Below are 19,657 nucleotides of genomic sequence, written 5' to 3'. Positions count from 1 at the left end.
TCTCTCTTTCCCTCTTCGATTTCTTCTTCTTAAATTTTTTGTTTCTTCCCCAACCTTAGACCCACTCCTTGCTTCCCTAAATCTCCTATTTTAGCCTTGGTTTAGTAACCTACAACTAAGACATCCGCCAGATCTGATTTCAGATCTCACCATTCGGTTGCCAGTAGAATTTTGGGGCTATTTTGGGATCGGTAGACCTTGGTGCTACGATTTTGTTCCAGAAATTGCAGGGAGAATTGTCTTCATAAGGAGTTTCCTTTGCTGGAACTACTCCAGTTCACCGCCTCTCTGCCTCTCTTTCTATCGTGTTATTGCAAGGTTGAAGAAGACATCAAGCCTTTAAAATTGCAAGGACAACTTATATTATTTATATAAAACCCCTTATAGTCTCTATTGTTATTCTGTTTAACCCATTCAGTTTTCTCTTTAACTCCATTAAATTATAGTTATGCCACTCCTTTACAACTTCAGATTAATTACAATTCTGCCATTGCTCTTATAAATCTTGATTTATCTACTAGTTTGCCAGTCAACTTTGCCATTGAACTTTGGATTTGATTACAATTCTACCATGATCGACATGATTGCCATGGCAATGCCATGGCGGGCGACGTGTCGATATATCGATTAGATACCCCTCCACCGACTTGGATCGCCATGACGTCGTGACAACTATGCCAGTATGCCCTACAGTTTGTGTCGATGTTTTATGCCCCCTCCCCTTATGCTTTTCTATTTTTATTCTATCGGTACCCATTTAGTTTGCGTCGATGTTGCTTGCATTGTCCTAAAACTCGCCGAGATCTCAGAAAACTCGAGAATCTCGACTTGGTTGAGACGAGTTCTCTTATGAGACCCAAATATGCATTGTTTTGGTAAACTCAACCGAAATTTCGGTGAAATCTCAAAAATCTCAAATATGTCGACCTACTTAGACTTGAAGTAAAAACTACAAAGTACATTGATGAGTGAACAATGCATATTAAATAGACACTCAAGTACAGTGAACAACACATATGTCATAGACACCACAGTCTTCCATGTCCCAACAATACAATATAGTGACTTGTGAGTCTGTGACTGTCTATTGATATGAACTATGACATACTGAATCAAGTCCACTCATGGTCTGATGGAACCGACGTGCACTGTCTTCCGTCTCGATGACATATGAATGCTACATCATAGTGTTTAAGAAGAAACAAGAGTAGTTTCTTAAATAATTATTCAATATTATGTGCCTTCATCCATTATTGCATAATTTACTTGTTTTATTTGCCCATTATGTCTCATAGCACTCAAACAATGTGTATAGGCAAATATTACATATGGATTCGACGCTTACTGCCAACCAAGGGCGCAAATCAAAAGCACAAAATTGGGTTTTTTTTTATTACAATTTGAAGATTTAAATATGTTTATTAAGCCTAAAACAAGCTTTTCATAAAGTTTCACAGCCAACTATGGCCATTTTCCCACCGAAACATCAAATCGAAACCCAAAAAAAAAAAGCACCGTCTCGCTGACGCCAAGATCTCGAGAATCTCGACCTGGTTGAGACACCTCCTCGAGACGAGTTTTTGAACCTTGGTTGTTTGCCCCCTGTACTTCTTTATTATGATTCTACTGTCTCTTCTAGGATCCATGTAGCCGACCCCATTAAGTTGGGATAAGGCTATGATGTTGTTGTTGTTGCTGTGTGTGTTGATGCAGTTGAAGTAGTGTACCTCAATTCAATGTAATGGGACAGCCTCATCTAGAAGAGCATCATTACATTATATCTATATGCATTAGGAGGATATCAGTTTCAGAGGATGCGGATTCCTCATGTAATGTGGTCTGCATGCTGATGAGGTCAGGGAGTGTGAACTCTAGTTTCGATATAAGTGGAGCGGGTTCTTTTAGAAGAGCATCATTACATCTCTATAAATCTTTTAGAAAATGTCAGTACACACACAACACTGTTAAGAAAAATGGTTACAGAAGTAATAAATAATATCGCTGTCCGGTCATGTAGCGCCTGCACCAGCGCAGGGGCCAATAAGAGCACGTGCAGGAGCATTTTACTGAATGAATTTTTTAGTTCACTGGGGGCTGAGAGGTAATTTTGTGCGGTACTGTGTCTGAGCGCTGGAACGGTGGAACCACACGACCGGTTAGCATTCTTTTTCCCTAAAAGTTTATTGATGCTCTGGAGAGATAAGCTCAGAAGTATTCCATGTCTTTGCTTGAGTAGACTTGTAGTGGTTTATACTTTATAGATTATTATGATTTTCTTTTATGAGATAGTGTTTCCTGTTGTGTGCAAGTGTTGGTGCTAAACGGGTGAATGCTTTCCTCTAGGAGATGATGCTTCTTGTGTGCATATTTGTGCCAACTGTCTGTCTCTCTTTCTTTCTCGCTGAGATAATTCTACAGTTCATTTAAGTCAGTGATGAATGATGGAGTTGACATTTTAATTTGTTTCTCTCTATGTTAAGCAATTAGTCATCCCTTTTCTTGTGTCTAACAGCTGTGCCTTCAAATTTTCCAGATAACTTTCTCTACCATTAGGAAGCTGCTTGATTCTATTCTTTCAGAAGAAGGCCGATTCGTTGCTTCATCAGATGGCAAGAAGAAGAAAAAGAAGCTAGTAAGACCCCAGATTTATGATTTAAATCATGACCCTTTCTTTAAAGGAAAAGACATGGTTTCTTTCCTTAGCTCCCTTCTTGATGTTCTGTTGCTGAAGAAAGATATAGTCAGCAGGTATGCTTCAGTTAGCACTCCCGTTCTTTATTATATTATAGCTTTTATAAGTCATTTCTCCAATGCATATGGATCCTGTCACTTGATGCTATTTCATACTAACTGGATGCAATTCTGAATTCATAGGGTTTCTCTTGTTGGGCCTTTATTTAAGCTTCTCAGCAAAATCTTTACTGATGGCTGGCTACTTGGGCTTGTTGACCAAGATGAAAAACCCCTTGACCCTTTGAATGGGGATTCTCAAACTATAACCAGCACAATATGTTACATTCAACATAGAGTATTAATAATCCTTGAAGATATTAGTACTTCTCTAGCATCTGATAATTCCCTCAAGGTATGTCTTACCTTTTCAAGAACTTAAAAAATATCCTTTGCCAATTGGAGTCCAATAATAGTTTCTTTTTATCATCTGCTTTTCTTTAATAGTTTTATGCTTATTGAAATGCGAGAAGCACATGTTCTGCATGCAGGCTGGCGTAGTTGATAACTTTGACATAAAACTGTTGGTTGAATGTGCACGTGCCGCAAAGGATGCAGTGACTCGCAATCATGTATTTTCCTTTTTATGTTCTATTGCAAAGTTCATTCCAGACAAAATTTTAGATCATATTCTTGATATCCTTACTGTCATCGGGGAGGCCGCTATTACACAGGTTGGTCGTTTTCTGTTGAATTTATGTTCTTCGTTATGTGTAGTCGTGTAGAGTTTCTTCCTCAACGTGCAGATATTGGTTGAGCTTCAATGACACACCGTTTTTTCCCTTATCGCTGTTATGTTAGTGCTTCAGATTAAATTTCATGCCTTCTCATTGCAACTTACTGTGTGAATTTGCCTTTCATCTGTTTCTCTAGAGTGACAGTCACTCACAACATGTGTTTGAGAATCTGATTTCCACTGTGGTTCCATGCTGGCTATCTAAAACAGACAATGTAGAGGAACTGCTTCAGGTATATAAACAATTACTGAGTAATATCCTTTGGTGTCAAGGATTTTGATAAAGTAGTTAATCTTTTGTTAGAATGTGCTGATTTCTTGAATGTATTTTTCAGGTTTTTACAAATGTGTTGCCTGCGGTTGCTGCACATCGAAGGCTGACAATCATAGTTTACCTTTTAAGGTATAACTTTGACATAAATATTGTTTACAGTTTTGTTCTCATTTACCTTCTGCTTGGGTTGATATCCTTAACTTGCAGGATTCTGGGAGGGAAGAGTTGCTTGGCTTCATTGCTTGTACTTCTTTTTCGATCTTTGGTTTCGAGGACAATCAAATCATTCTCCAACGAGAGTACATATACCGCAGGAGATTTTATTTCTGTAACCCAGAAGGAATGGGAGTACATATTTGCGTTACAAGTATGCGAACAGTATTCATGCATGATATGGCTTCCCTCTCTGGTTATGCTTCTTCAACAAATAGGAACGGTTGATCAGTCTCAAGTGCAATTCATGGAGTTGCTATGCGCAATGCAATTTATTCTTTACAAATTGCAGGACACAGAATTGGTTTTTAAGCTTGAATCTGGGGAGGAATCTGATGACATTCAGGTACCTTGCCTTAGTTCAATCCTGAATATTTTTCTTTCCTAATTATGGTAACATATGAGGTGCATTTATTTTTTGTGCTTGAATCAATCTTCAAACATAATGCATTGAGAATTTGGTATTTGATTTGTACAATTTGTTCCATTTAATCTAATGTACCTGTTTTAACTTTGTTTACATCTGTAATTGCATTTTGTGCACATAATATACAGGAATTCTTGCCAAACAGTCAAAATTATTCACATATTAATCATAGTTGTCATGTCGTCACGGCGATCCAAGTCGGTGGAGGGGTGTCATGTCAATATATTGACATGTCGCCCGCCATGGCATGGCCATGGCTATCATATCGACCATGTTTTATTTTTTATTTTCTCTATTTTTAATGTCATTTAGTATGTTATAATATATGCCCTATAACATCAAAAATTAACCTGAAAGTGTACTACTAATCTACTATGGCTTAATTCATGAAAGTGTAATATCCATTAGTGTATATGAAATCATGGATTATCAAATAATTGATAGCAATAGTCTTGCTGATAATAAAGTTGAAAAATCATGAGAATTGAGATATGATTCATATGAAAGTTACTACAAAAGTAACAAAACAAAAAAACAATTACAAGAACGTAATTTATATTGAGTGAATAAAGCTAATAAACAACCAATCTAAATAAAAAAAAAAATTTGCTGATGTGAATGTGATTGTGTATTAGTCAATAGTGTATTAGTGCTTTCTATTTGATGTTTTTTTAATTTTTTTTTATGTTAAGGAAAAAGCATTAAAATAAAAAATGGTTAAAAAAAATTATTGTTAAAAAATTAAGTTTTATAATTTGAAACAACCATGTCCCCCGATATGGCCATATGTCGTGGTATGGCATCCATGGCGGCGCCATAGCAACGACATGGAGGCCATATCGGTCGATATTCTTACATCATCCATATCGGTGGTCGATATGCCCACTTCTCCAGCGATATGACGCCATGGCGACGTCATGACAACTATGATATTAATGAACATAAAGCTTGGTATTCCTGCAGGTCTCACAATTAAAATAGAAGCTCCTGTGGCTCCCGACTAGCAACATTACAAATGGGGGAGCCTGAAATCCTCTTTGCTTTCCTTATCCTTCTGGTATCTTGGTACCTTAACTAGATCAAATCAATTGTTTGGACTGATGCAGTCATTGGCCTTAATTGTGACTGGATCTTCTCAGCTGACTCCCTTAATCCTGTCACCACCGCTCACCGTAGATGTTACCAGCTAGTTCCCACAAACAAATTTTCTTATTTTTTCTTTTCTAATCTTGCCACTCATCCATCTCAACGTCCTTTTTTCAGTATGCTGAGAACTATAATCACTTGCACGGGTTCAGACACTTCTGAAACTATTTGGACCTGCAGTTGTACTGGTGATCCTGGTGCATCACTCTTTTCAAAATCAATTTTCTGTGTGTGTGCTATCAAGCAAGTTGCATTTGCTTTATGCTGCTGAATTTCCTTTCCATCATTCTTTTCAAAATCAATTTTTGTGCTAGTGCTATCAAGCAAGTAGTTTGGCATTTGCTTTATGCCGTTGGTATTTCCTTTCCTAGACAGAAATGAAGATCTTTTTCAGCAGTGTTGTATACTATATGTTTGAATAACTATGGAGAGGCTACAGCTAATGAACTGTGTTATGTAGTTTGTTCCATTGTGATTTTCTCATTTTAGTCTGAAGTTATTTTGTGAAAATGAACTCTTTTGCTGAATATGTTTGTTATTATTTTATTAATTTTTTTGGTGATAGGTGCTGATATTGTATTATTTACATCTCCTTGTTTGAATATTATTTGTTAATGTCTTGCATGATGAGTTTCATAAATTTCACAGAAAATACTTGGGGCACTAGTGGAGCAGGTTGTTTTGCACTTGCAACTTATCAACACCAGAAGCAAGCAACTGAAAGTTCCTATTAGCATCAGGAAAGAAATGAAGGAGTGTATGCAGACTTCCTTGAAGATTATAACAAAGGGCATGATCCCCTCGGCATACTTTAAATGCATTACTCTGTTACTGGGCCATGTAGATAGAAATGTGAAAAAGAAGGTATGATGGTATTCTTGTGGATTTGACTTTCATATGTTTGAGACAGAAAACTTAGTTCACACTTAACACTATAATTGGGGTGGTGTTTCAGGAACCAGAGTCCAATCCTTAAAAGAGAAAATAAGTCATAAACTGATCTGACCTGACCCAATTTTCAATCCATAGTCTGATTATATATATACCATGGTTAGAGAGGTCTCTGCACCTGTCATTTTTGTTAATACATTTAACTTTCTTTTACCATGTATCAACCATTTGGATGACCTCACTGTCCTGTCATGCTGTTGGATTCCTTCTTTGGGGAGTACTAAAGATATTCCTTAAAAGAATTGGTGGATATGATGGTAAATATCATCCAACGGAGTTGAGTATTGGCAAGCGCTTTTTCTAGAGGAACGCTTAAAATGGTGGATTGCCATTTTGTGGGATATGCACATGCTATTACATTGGTTGACCAATGGGTTTGTGGATTTCCTGCCACGTGTTGATCTGATTGACTGAATTATGTTGATCTGATGGGCTGGGAATCATCTCATATCTATATCTGTATATAACTTAGGAGCAAATTTTATTGTGTTTTCCTTGTAAGCAGGCTCTTGGGCTTCTGTGTGAAACCGTTAAATACCGTGTCATGAAGACAAAGAGTAAAGAGAGAAGTAATTTACATCAGAATTCAAGTTATTCTTGGCTTCAGTTGGATAGAAATGCATGGGAGGCCTTTGACAAGCTGTGTGCAGAAATTGTTCAGTTAATTGATGATTCTACGGATGATTCTGATACTTCCTTCAAGTTGGCAGCGGTTTCTGCCCTGGATGTTTTGGCAAACCAGTTCCCTTCAAATAAATCTGTCTTCAGCACATGCCTTGCTTCTGTTTCAAAGCACATTGGTTCATCTAACTTTGCTTTCTCTGCCAGCTGCCTTCGTAGCACTGCTTCTCTGATTAATGTGCTTGGTCCAAAGGCACTAGCTGAGCTTCCTCACATTATGGGACACTTGTTAAATAGAGTTCATGAAGTCTCCCCATGCGTGGCTACAAAATCCAAGGATAACCTGGATAGAACTGTTATTGGATTCTCTAGTGTTAAGGAATCTCTTCTGATGTCTATTCTTGTGACCTTGGAAGCAGTAATAGACAAGCTTGGTGGATTTTTGAACCCATATCTTGGAGATATTATAGACATTATGGTGCTGCATCCAGAATATGCATCTGGATCAGATCTAAAGATGAAACTGAAAGCTGATGGAGTGCGAAAGCTGGTTACTGAGAAAATTCCTGTAGGTTATCTTCTATTACTGCCATGATTGAGTGTTGATTTTTTTCACCAAAATATTTTTGGGAGGTCTGTGCCAAAACTTATCTTCAATCTTGATTTGTTTGTCCAGGTTCGCCTTACCCTTCCTCCTTTGCTTAAGATATATCCTGGAGCTGTCGAATCTGGGGAGTCAAGCTTGTCAACTTCTTTTGAAATGCTTGCAAATTTAGTTGGTGTAATGGATCGATCATCAGTTGGATCTAATCATGCAAAGATATTTGAACAGTGCTTATTAGCACTTGATCTTCGTCGTCAGCATCCTGTGTCAGTTAAAAATGTTGATGCTGTAGAGCTGAGTGTTATCAATGCAACGGTTTTCTTGACAATGAAACTCACTGAGACCATGTTCAAGCCTCTTTTCATTCGGAGTCTTGAATGGGCAGAATCTGAAGTGGTAGGAAATGGGGGTATGGAAGGAAGGAATTTGGATAGAGCTATTTCTTTTTACAGATTGATCAATAAACTTTCTGAGCAGCACCGGTTAGTCATTGAATCTCTAATCATCTCTAATTTTTTTGGGTTTGAATGCACCACTGTGCACAACTTTTCCCTGGTCAAATGTGAATTTTTTTGCTGGGGTGGGGGTTATTGATACAAAGGATTTTTATATGGCTAGTCCTTGTCAAGAAAAATTTGAACATCCTAACCTTTGTTTTGTTGTATTTGTTTATTTGACCTAAGAGTCTCTGCTCTATTCTACTCAGCAGTTTACCTGGTTTGCAAAGCATCCCTCCCTCACCCTCACTTTTCTTTCTTTAACAATTGCTTCTTTTCCCCTGCTTTTCCCTGTTTGAGAGCCCCTATTTGCAGAATTTTGAGGCCTATTTAATTTGTTGTGGAAGTTTCAAGTATATGACATTTCAATTTCTTGTTTATTGTCATTCACCATTTCATGTATGTGGGTTATTCAAGCATGGTTTGATTTGGTTTTTACATTCAAGTCAAGTGACCATTTTCTATGAATTCCCAATGAGATCTGTTTTCTGTCAATTTTCTTTATTTTACCTTTTTAACTTGAGAGATATTATCATATGCTGTTCATTTACTGTAAAAGAAATAATTGATTTGATATCAGTTCTTGTTCTGAGCTGATATATTAAAAGAATGTTCTTGTCTTTATCACAGATCCTTATTCATTCCCTACTTCAAGTACTTGCTTGAGAGTTGTACCCGCTATCTCACTGATGGTGGTGATGCCCAGATTAGTTTGAGCCAGAAGAGAAAGAAGGCCAAGGTTCAGGATGCAAAGAGTGATAAAAAAGTAGGAAAAAGAGTATTATCTCTGGAACAATGGCATCTCAAGACACTAATCTTATCATCCCTCCATAAATGCTTTGTTTATGACACTGGGAGTCAGAAGTTCCTCGATTCTTCAAATTTTCAGGTTATTATATTGTCCTTTACTTTCCAAATCCTGATGGTACTTAAAAGGAACAGCTGTTTGGTAATTTCTTTGGAATTATTTGCGAGTAACTTCTAAACTAGATGATTGCTGCAATCCATCACTTCTTATTCTTTCATTGATCCTTTGCCATAACTTTTTTCTTATAAAAGGAAAATTGTCCATGGGAATGTTTTGGTTTGGATAGCTGTTGCCCTTCATTTTCTTGAGCCTTTATTGCTAGTGAATAAAAAACTTTATTTACTTATTTTTTTGATTGACGGGCAATATATATATATACATATATATATATATATATATATGGTACATCTGTTTGTGACCAAGAAGGTTACAAACAGAATTTGTAACCGTACATTTTTGCCCCCTATAAGTTGACTTGCCAGTTACTTAAAAGGGGTTAAAGATGTAAATTTAACATCTTCATTAATCATTATCCCTCCTCAAATGCCATTTTTCCTCCCAACTCCAGTTCCGATGCTTTAGATTCACACTGCCAGAAATCCGGCTACATCCGGGCTGCATCTTAACACCAGTGACAGCGCCATACAGAACAGTGGCGGCATCACCACCGGTAAGATTGCGTAATATTCAAAACTGAAAAGTAATTAAAAATGAGAACCGACGATACGAGATATGGATGAAATGGACGAGGTTAGGAAATTGAACACTATTGGCCTTTGTTTGTAGTCTCGGTTACAAAAAGTTAACCTGGAGTTATGGATAAGATGAACAAAGTTTGGAAATTGCGAACTCCGTGACCTTCCCTTCATATAACGTTTCCAAGTCAACCTCCTCTTTTTATAATTTTCCATGACTCCACTGATTTGGCCCTTGCAGATTAATCCCTCTTTTCAGGGTCTTTTATTTCTAGAAGGAAAAATTCCAACTTTTTCATAATTTTTCGCCGATTTAGCCCCTGCAGATTAAACCCCCTTTTTTAGGTCTTCTCTTTTTAGTAGGCAAAAGTTTCATAGCAATGAAGGGGGAAATTTTATTGATAGAGAAAGTCGAATTAATCCAGGGCAGTGATGAAGTCGTTACACAGGAGCAAACCAGCCTTTAAGGAAATATATTATTGGTAGTGAAAGTCAAAGTCATCGAGGCAGAAATGAATTCCTTACACAGGAGGAAACCAACCTCTACTGTGAAATATATTACGCATGCCAAGTAGGAGTCCTTTGGGTTTTGCGGTGGTGGGCGCGAAGAGCAGGGGAGCTATCGTGGGGTTGGGCAGAGGTCGTAGGTGAGAGGAGAAATGAGGGGGGAGGTAGAGCCGAGCCAGAGCAGGTTGTGGCTATGATTTTGATATTTGTAGGTTGTGGTAGTGGTTACTGTGAGATGGTGTATTATCTCTATCAAATTGTCGAGTACTTTTGCATGATGAGAAACTTTTTGAGTTCTATATACATGTGTCAATGAAGCCACAATGTGAAAAAGGGAGCATATATTGGTTATCTCTTCTGAGAGCTAAATTGTTCCTTACAGAATACACTGCTGTTATGCATGTCTTCTGTTCCTTCCATTTTTTTTTTCTTGATAGGTGTTCTATTGATTCATGCTTACATCTCTTGGCAGGTCCTGTTGAAACCCATCATTTCACAACTTGTAGAAGAACCACCAGCTTCTCTCGAAGGATTTCCACATTTACCATCCATTCAAGAAGTTGATGATATTTTGGTTGTTTGTGTGGGTCAGATGGCTGTTACAGCTGGTTCCGACCTTTTATGGAAGCCCCTGAACCATGAGGTGAGTAAAAAACTCGCAATGCCCCATCTATATGTTGTTTCTACCATGCAACTATCTATTTCATACAGCATTTCTGGGTTCTTGTGTCATATATTTACAATGTAGTTTTAATGTTATTTATTGATCACACGGTACTCTGCTTCTCTGTACTGAATACACCATGCGCTAATTCTATGAAAATACAGAGTGGTTTATTGTACTCTAGGGATTCAAGTGGATTTAATTCGAAGTAGGTTTACCATATTCAAATTTAAATCCAATATGACAGCTGACTGAATCTCAATAAAGCATCCGGATTTAATCTGTCAAGTGTTTGGGTACCCAAATTTGAATATGTTAATATCCTATTAATATTTGCAAATCATGAAAACATAATAAAATTATTATTTTTGGGTTATTGAAAGAATAAATAGAATTCAAAGTATATATGAAATGTGATTATTATATGTGGTCATTTGAATAAACGTCCAAATAGTTGAATACGAATTTAGATCGCTGAACCTGGCTGTCCATTCATTTCCTTATTCCTGCTTATGGGGGGCTTATATTTTAGTTTTTGTTTTTTTGAGGATTTTTTTAAGTTTTTGTTTTTTTACTATTTCTTATTACAAATTTTCCTATTTTTTTAGTCAATCTCAACTTTACTATTTACGGAAAGTTCAAAATTTGTTGCTCATATGATTCTACTATATATTTAAAGATTTTCTGATTTCTAGTTCTATATTTGTTCACATGACGTTGTTGCTTAGTATAGGAACATTGGGCATCACAACTTGTGCTACATGGAGGACTATCTTGCTAAATCGATTGTTGAATAGATAGGATAGCCCATTGATTGAACCACCTGACAAATTTGGTGTGCCATCTCTATCGCATGGCCTCCCATGTTCTCCCATGTATGGGCTGAAACTTGACATCAAAATAAGGGGCAACAGGATGTGACCACAGGTTCAATAGACCTGATTATGGGTCGCTAAAGGCCCACAAAACTAATAGAAAGCCCAAAGATTATATGAGCAATGCTGAAATTCAGAAGCGATCAAGTGAATAGTAATGGAATTAAAAATATAACTGGAAACAATTATTTAAAAGAAGGGGCATTTCTGGAACCAATAAAAGGGAGTGGAGTAATGGAATAAATGGATTGGAGGGGTATTAATGTCAATTGGAAATAATGGGGTTTAATATATGTCGAAGAGGTTGTCTTCAACCGCTCGACCCCAATAACCAGCGGAAGAGTCTCTTGCAGGTGGGAGAACACCCTCAGCAATTGACCATTTGATCCGGGGTTTTAGGCCAAACTTTCCAACCTTTTAACACTATGGAATCCTCCCCAGCATGGGCTAAATGGACAACAAGCAAGCTGGAGAAAATTTCTGAAACAAGAACCTGACGGTAGAAGGTGAAGTGGGGTACCACATCTGGGTTCTGGTTATATCTCACAACAGGGGATTTGGTTTGGGGCAGGGATCTAAGGCTTTAATCGCCTGGGAAAATAGATCTGAGCTATAGAATTGTAGTTCCAGTGAACTCTTCTCAGATCAGCAGTTTCGCTAACAGGAAGAGAAACAGTAACAAGGAGGTAGAAGAAAAGATGGGTTTTGCTTACCCTCGTCGTGTAATTATGCTCCCTCTCTTTTCCTCTTTCTCTTCCCATATCAGGTATGCCCTCCTTAGTCTCCCCCACCCCAGTGCCTTTGCTCTTCTCTTCTTTCTTTCCCTGCTTTCAAGAAGTGAATGAGTTTAAGGATGATTCCTCCACTGAGTTAGTGAGGCAACTACAGTACTTAAGACCCTAATACACGTATACCAACTGAACAAAGGGTTCATGAAGTATCTCCCCACTTACTTTATAGGGCTGATGGCACTCAACTAAGGACCTTCAGGCCAGAAGAAAAAGAAAGAACTGCCCAAGTGATGACTCTCCACCAACCTTATCGAAATGAATTCCATGGCTGCCAGGGGCAGTGGGAGATTGAGATTGAGCCGGGCCAACAACCAACATCAGCTTCTAGGGATAGTAGGAGCTCCAGTTGCTCCAACCATTCTAGTGGACTGGTCGGGGCCAGCAGTATCGACAGAGCCAGTGCAGGTTGGGCGAAGGCAGTAGATCTGGATCGAAGAGCAAGCTCCTTGAGTAGATTGCCTATACACGTGTTCGAGCCATCAACATCAAGGGTGGCCGTAGAACAAGCAATAGATTATGCACTGATCATAGTTCTGTGATCTACAATCAGAAGAGTACAACTACAAGAAGTCCCGAACACGTTCAAGTCTTATTTTCATCCATGGTTGCATGCAAATATATATATATATATATATATATATATATATATATATAGACGGAGATAAAAGGAAACAAAGACTCCTATTCTAATACTAAAGCTAAAATTGAGTTGAATTTTACCTCGTACGTAATCTACTCAAGCAAAACACTATAGAAAAAATAAAGATTACAAGATAACTCTAAATAAATAAATAAACACTACCAACCCGTGTTCGTCCAAAAACCTTGGTTGGCCGGTTCCATTTGGGTTTGGGTTTCCAAAGTGGGTCGTGTTGGTCCAACCATGATAGCATAATTACATCAACTCTCCTCCTCTGTAAAAGAACTCGACTCCATCAAGTTTGGATAAGGACCAAGGATGTCATATGAGTCAACTCGCTGGAGGAGGAACGATCCCACTACCTTCTTGAGCTTAATTTCGAGGAGCTCCTTCGTGAGAAAACAGCTTCATTTCTTTGCCACCCTACTTGAAAAAGTAGGTATTCACATACCCACAATGTTACTCCTTTTTTTTCAAACAACCATGGCCGTTCAAGAAGAATATGACACACCTTCAGAGGGAGGACGTCACATTGCACTGTCCACGAACCCACCAATCTTAAGATTATTAACAGGTCTTTGCTCACCTATCCAACCTTGTAGGGATTTGGATGTGGCTACTCGACAAACCAAGCTTACAACCAACCGTCTTCATAGGCGACATTAGTGCAACTGCCTCCATCAATCACCAAGCTACACAATTAGTTGTTGCACTTCACTCAGGTCTGGAAGATATTGCTACGGCACCAATCTTCCTCATCGGAAGCCTTGTGAGTGGTCTAAACAGGATGAAGAACATAGCAAGGTTGTTGCTTCCCATCACTATCATTGTCGTTGTCTTCACCAGGTTCTGACTCTACCTCCAAACAAATTGTATCGAGATTCTATTACTCTTCCGGAGCAAGAAGTATGAAAAAATCTTTATCAATATATGCTACAAAACGGTTGGGACACTTAGCAGAAACATGCCCATACCCCTTGCATGTGAAGTATTGAATGGCAGCCTTTGGTGTCACTGGAGTTCTGTTAGAACCACGACCTTGAGGTGGAGCAAGGGCGGTTTGGCCTTTGACGCCATAGATGAACTACTGACCTGTGGTTGCTTGTTGTCCATTGCAAAAATAGTCACCCAAAATGGTGTTTTGGATGTGCACCATTGATTGGCAACGTACGGTCGAACCCTAATGTATAACTTAGCTAATTACACATTTACACATACACATTGTACATTAAACAAGTAAATTGACTTGGAACTAAGTTGGAAACATAATGACTCATAAATTAAGTCATAAATCATAATATTAAGTACATAAGACATAAAGTCAATAACAAGTTAACAAATAACAACTTAAGAGTTAAGATTTAAGAAGATGATATCAAACATTCCAAATCACAATATCCCCAATTGTCCCCTACAAGGCTACAAGTCAAGTAGTCAACTAGTCATCATTCATCTCAAATGTTTACAAATTTGCTAATAATAACTACTCTGCCGTCCAGGATCAACCCCACTCATGGTCCGCTAGAGCCGTTGTGTATTGCTCTCTGACTGTAGGACAAATGCATGCCACATCATAGTCTGGGAAAAGAAGCGAGTGTAGTCATCCACAATGGCCGTGTAAACTGCATCATCAACATGCTGAAGGTAACCTATCCTAGGATATAGATCACTAAACTGTGAAGAAGTACTACCAACTGATCCACTATGATATGATTCATATGACGGCTCTGGGAGCATGTACGGGTTGTACGGCTGCGGCTGGTGGGTTGGGTAGCCAGGGTAGGAAAAGAAGTCATCCACAAAAGACGATCCACTATATCCCTGTGAGTGGGAGTCATACTCAAAACTGGGAATGGATAGAGAAGATATAGGCTGTTGCCCCCAAGGGTACTGCCCAGAATGCCCTTCCCCATATGGATGCGAATGAGATGAACCATGCTCTGATTGTGCTGGAGATGGACTGCTGTCTACATGAAAAGATGGGGCACGGAAACATGTTGATCATGCATTTCCCTAAAAAAATCAATTTTGAGAATATGGTTTTACCTGGAATAGTGAAAAGGCTTCACAGATGTGCTAAGAAGTTTGCTCTCTAAGTGATTCCGGCGTAGATGCGGCAAGGATTCAAGTGGGAAGTGAAAGAATGGAGAAGAAATGAGCAAAAACCTTCAAAAACCAAGCAAAAGTGCAAAACCAGAGCTGTTTCTCAGTCTCGGTCGAAATTTCGACCGAGACTGACAAAACATGTTCATTTATATAAAGCAATTTCTCGAGAAATTTGAAATCTCGCGATATGTTGAAAAAATCTCGAGATATCTCGAAATTTCGAGAAGTTGGATCGAATTTTTGTAATTTTTTTATTCGAGGAGGAGGAGGTCGAAATTTCCGAAATCTTGATCGAGATTTCGCGAAATTTTGAACTATGCTTGTGAGTAATATCAAGGTGAAGGGATTGGTGGATCTTCAATCGACTCCTTGCATCGTGAAGATCGGGAGGGCTGCTACTTATCTCCTTGCATCTTGTAGATCGGGAAACCCCATTGTTCATCTTCAAAGCTGCTGCCATTCAAGATCAGTGTTCAAGTAAGTACTGTACAGTTTCAACAATCACCCTTCTTCTCCTAATCCTCTACACCCAGCCCCACCAATCCCCATTGCCAATACTCAATCATTACTACTTTCCTCATCCACCATTAATACCATAGATCCATTAGAACCCTAAAACCTGCAGCTATTCTTCTTCCCTTCTAGGTCACATGCAAGGTGATTTTCGTGAGAATTCTGCCCAGCCAAATCTAACCCTGTTAAAAATTTGATCGAATCTTCCTCAAACCCTAAGAGAGACTCGATTCAAGTTTCAGCACCATCCACCCAGCCGATTGTCTGCAATTACAGTTTTACCCCTCTCTCCTACACTAATTAGGATTCCTCCATAACTTCAAATCTATCCATCAGTTTCAAACCAAACTTTCAGCATACATCCCTTGCATCATTATTGACACTCGATCCAAGTTTCATCAGACCCTCACCACCCTCTACCCTAGAATCCCCTTCTCCTATCTCCATTAGGAATTGTCTCAAATAACCTTATCTTGCTGCCCAACTCACCTAACCTACTTCCATTCACTCAAACATCATAAAACCTATACCATTAGACTTCCCTACACCTGCCTATCGTTACCATATAAGACAACCCTAACCTAAACCTAACTTTAACCCTAATTTTGACCCATTCGGATGACCTGTTCAGATCAGATCTTGGTTGAACTGGCTCCTAGTAGGTCTCCTACCTATCTAGGACTACATTAGTTGGTTTCCTCAATATATTTCTATCCTTTGTTATTCTTTCCCTATTGTTATTATTTCCTGTTTTACTGTTAAATATATTTTTAGTTTTTATTTTTCAAATATTGAAGCCTAACTTGATACTAAATTCCCAATCCTAGTATAAACCTAGATTTCTTCCTTTCTCTTAATTGATTTTTTTTACTGGCCTTACCTTTGACCTATTTTTCTCTTTTGGCCCTGCATCCTACATTAATAATTCCCTATTTCTTCCGTGTCTATTATAAGAGAATTTACGAAGTGATCACCCTGAGAAAAGAATTTCAAAAGGTCTATGTGTGCTGTGCAAGGCCTCCAGGAAAGAGTACACCAGCTAAACAGAAAAATAGAATTCCTGTTAATAGGTATATCAGCACCTGTAAGACTACTTACTCTTTAAATATAGATGGCCCAAAAATTGAGGAGTCCTTAGCTTTATGTGCTCTCTCGTATGCTAGTTACAGAAGTTGCCCTCAGATGCTCTCGATGACATCACCATGAGAACAAGAGAAAAAATCTTCTGGGTCTAGTATTAGGACCCGTGATGGCCCAAGATTCCTTTAGTTCACTCCACATAGCAATTGACAGACCAAAGGATCTTAGTACCTCCTTCCATACCTTTAAAACAAAGAGGCAAAATGTAGGAGGAGATGAACAGTTCCTACATCTCCATGCCAATGAAACAAGCATCTTTCTCATTGGCTCGACTTGGCATTTACCGTTTTTCTGATTTTATGAATGAAATAATAATATGAGCGAACAACAAACAGCATTGGACTTTTTTCTGTATGTGGATATTTTGCTCTTCCATGAATGGTGCAAATAAGTCAAGTAATAGATTCTACACAGCATGGGTTTTCATTGTTTAGGTGGCTATTCAGTGTCTATAACTGGTTCAAAGCTTAAGGGCTCAGGTATTGGATCTTGATACCTTTCAAATTTGTGTAGCTGGGGATTGCACAGAGACTTGGGCAGAGTACTGTTTTTGGGGTTTGTCATTCAATTATTGAGCACGAACAGGCAGTTCAGAGCTTAGTTTTATTCTCTATCATTTTAGTGTAGTCGAGCATATACAGCATTGATCCCTGTTGAAGCCAACTTGACTGCATGGGTTCAGGCCTTCAGGGTATTGTCTTGCTTTTCTAACACTTGCATTTTGGGTAAATTTAGATGATGATTAATCTCTCACAAAAATATTTTCACGGCACAGGTTGCCTTGTTGTATTCCTACGTTCTGTATTCATTACTAATCTTACCCTGTTAAATGTCTTGGACAATGTTAATTTCTATTTTTGATTAAAAAAAAAAAACCTCTTTTTTTGTCAAAGCAATATAATATTGTTATGTAGCAAAGAAATAGTAGTTGTTGTTTGATGGCTGTCAAAAGGAGGCAGGTTTATATTGTTTTGTATTGGTTAATATTGTACTGCCAATAGATTCAGAAGAGTAAACCTGCCATCATTCTGGCATCCTCTCACATTTCTAATCGGGACGTGTACCTCTTCTGTGAACTTGATTATAAGCTGTTCATCTAACGTGCATTAGCTATTCCTTTTAAAGTGCTTGTGCCAACCGTGGTTTATTCATCAGGGAGAATGGTCAGTCGTCGTTATAAACAGTTGGTAACTATCATCTATTACTTTTGAATTGTATTGCAGGTGCTGATGCAAACTAGGAGTGATAAAATCCGCTCACGTATTTTGGGGTTGAGAATTGTGAAGTACCTCTTGGACCACCTGAAAGAGGAATATCTAGTCCTTCTCCCTGAAACCATCCCATTCCTTGGAGAGCTACTTGAGGATGTGGAATCGTCTGTGAAATCTTTGGCCCAAGAGATTCTCAAGGACATGGAGACTCTGAGTGGCGAAAGCCTGCGACAATACCTTTGATATTGAATATCAACAACAAAAAATCCCAGTTTTTTCCCCATTACGACTTCCCCATGGTAGATTGTGGAATGTTGGTGAATACCGAGAGTGAAGAGGGTGGGTTGGCACAGTTTTATGAGGGAATTGTTGATTGGAGCTGCTTTGTGAGGGAATTGTATTATATGAAGAGTTGAAGAGGTATTGCCTAGACCATTGTGTAGTTAAACCAAATGTTGAGAGATTTGGATAAAATTTTGGAATCAGAATCGGTATAAATCAAACTCATTCTATAAACATATTTATTTGCCGCAAATTTGTGCATCTAAATTTTCACAGTTGGGGAGTTTGTTCTCAAAGTTGTGCCCCAATCCAATACATGTTGGTATGTCTACGATGTCAAAGAAAGGGAACATTGAGAAGTTTAATTACTAAATATGGTAACAATTTTAAGTTGATTACACAATGATGTCATGTAATTATTTCAAAATTTAATTTAATTTTTATATAAATATCTCTTTCCTTCCCTTCCCTTCCCTTCCCTTCCCTTCCCTTGCAACCAAACGAAGCCCATGTTTTCTTAGTTTGCCATTTTTTTTTGTGGGGGGGGTAGAGGTTTGATTGGATTCAAAATATGAAAACATGTAATGAGTAGGTTTGATCATTGATTAGTATTCATGACGTCCATGTGTGAGTGGGTGTTTTAAGACCAGGACCATCATAAAAGAATCTAAATCCAAAATGTCAAGAGTTCCACCCAAGCTGATGCTGCAAATGTCTTGGCTAATAACAACCTTCATTGCCTAATTGTCCTTGCCAAACAAAAAATAGGAAGGGGTGGAAGAGATGAGAAACTACTTTTCCTATAACTTGATGCAAATTTTGTGAATAAAGGCTCCAATGTTTTGACATGAGCATAGAGCAATATGCAACAAAGCTACAGTTGCATACATCAGAATAAAGAGAGGAAAAAGAATGTTACTAGGTTGTGTGGTTCCTGCACTTGGACACAAAAGCATGCAAATGTACTGCCCACCTCCCATGAAATAAAAAATCCCATAGATCCACTAGAGGATGTTAATACCGCTGGTTGGAATGGAATTACAAGAGGAAGAGAGGTGCAAATGGAAATGTAGAATGTTTCAAGGCAAGATTGATTGCAAAGGGTTACATCCAATGTGAGGATTTTGATAATGATGAGACCTTTTCACCAGTAGAGATGTTGATATCCATTCGGATTTACTATCCATAGCAGTACACTATGATTATGAAATCTAGCAGATGAATGT

At 38.3% G+C, this 19,657-nt stretch overlaps 1 protein-coding gene across 1 annotated transcript in view; it reads left to right on the top strand.

Annotated features, from left to right (window-relative positions):
• The window catches only part of LOC122652862 (uncharacterized protein At3g06530), a gene marked incomplete at its 5' end in the record, with an annotated part of 58,458 nt that extends 39,806 nt beyond the window's left edge, over positions 1 to 18,652 (top strand). Inside the window, 12 exons of the mRNA XM_043846745.1 lie at positions 2,534 to 2,748; positions 2,875 to 3,085; positions 3,222 to 3,404; positions 3,604 to 3,699; positions 3,802 to 3,869; positions 3,948 to 4,299; positions 6,175 to 6,390; positions 6,983 to 7,666; positions 7,775 to 8,184; positions 8,830 to 9,088; positions 10,682 to 10,852; positions 18,162 to 18,652. Of these exons, the coding sequence (XP_043702680.1) occupies positions 2,534 to 2,748; positions 2,875 to 3,085; positions 3,222 to 3,404; positions 3,604 to 3,699; positions 3,802 to 3,869; positions 3,948 to 4,299; positions 6,175 to 6,390; positions 6,983 to 7,666; positions 7,775 to 8,184; positions 8,830 to 9,088; positions 10,682 to 10,852; positions 18,162 to 18,392 (3,096 nt within the window). The remainder of the gene's footprint in view (positions 1 to 2,533; positions 2,749 to 2,874; positions 3,086 to 3,221; positions 3,405 to 3,603; positions 3,700 to 3,801; positions 3,870 to 3,947; positions 4,300 to 6,174; positions 6,391 to 6,982; positions 7,667 to 7,774; positions 8,185 to 8,829; positions 9,089 to 10,681; positions 10,853 to 18,161) is intronic.
• Positions 18,653 to 19,657: the final 1,005 nt, after the last annotated feature.

Source organism: Telopea speciosissima, chromosome 1, assembly GCF_018873765.1.
Source record: "Telopea speciosissima isolate NSW1024214 ecotype Mountain lineage chromosome 1, Tspe_v1, whole genome shotgun sequence".
NCBI lineage: Eukaryota > Viridiplantae > Streptophyta > Magnoliopsida > Proteales > Proteaceae > Telopea > Telopea speciosissima.
This window is presented reverse-complemented; position numbering and strand designations above follow the sequence as displayed.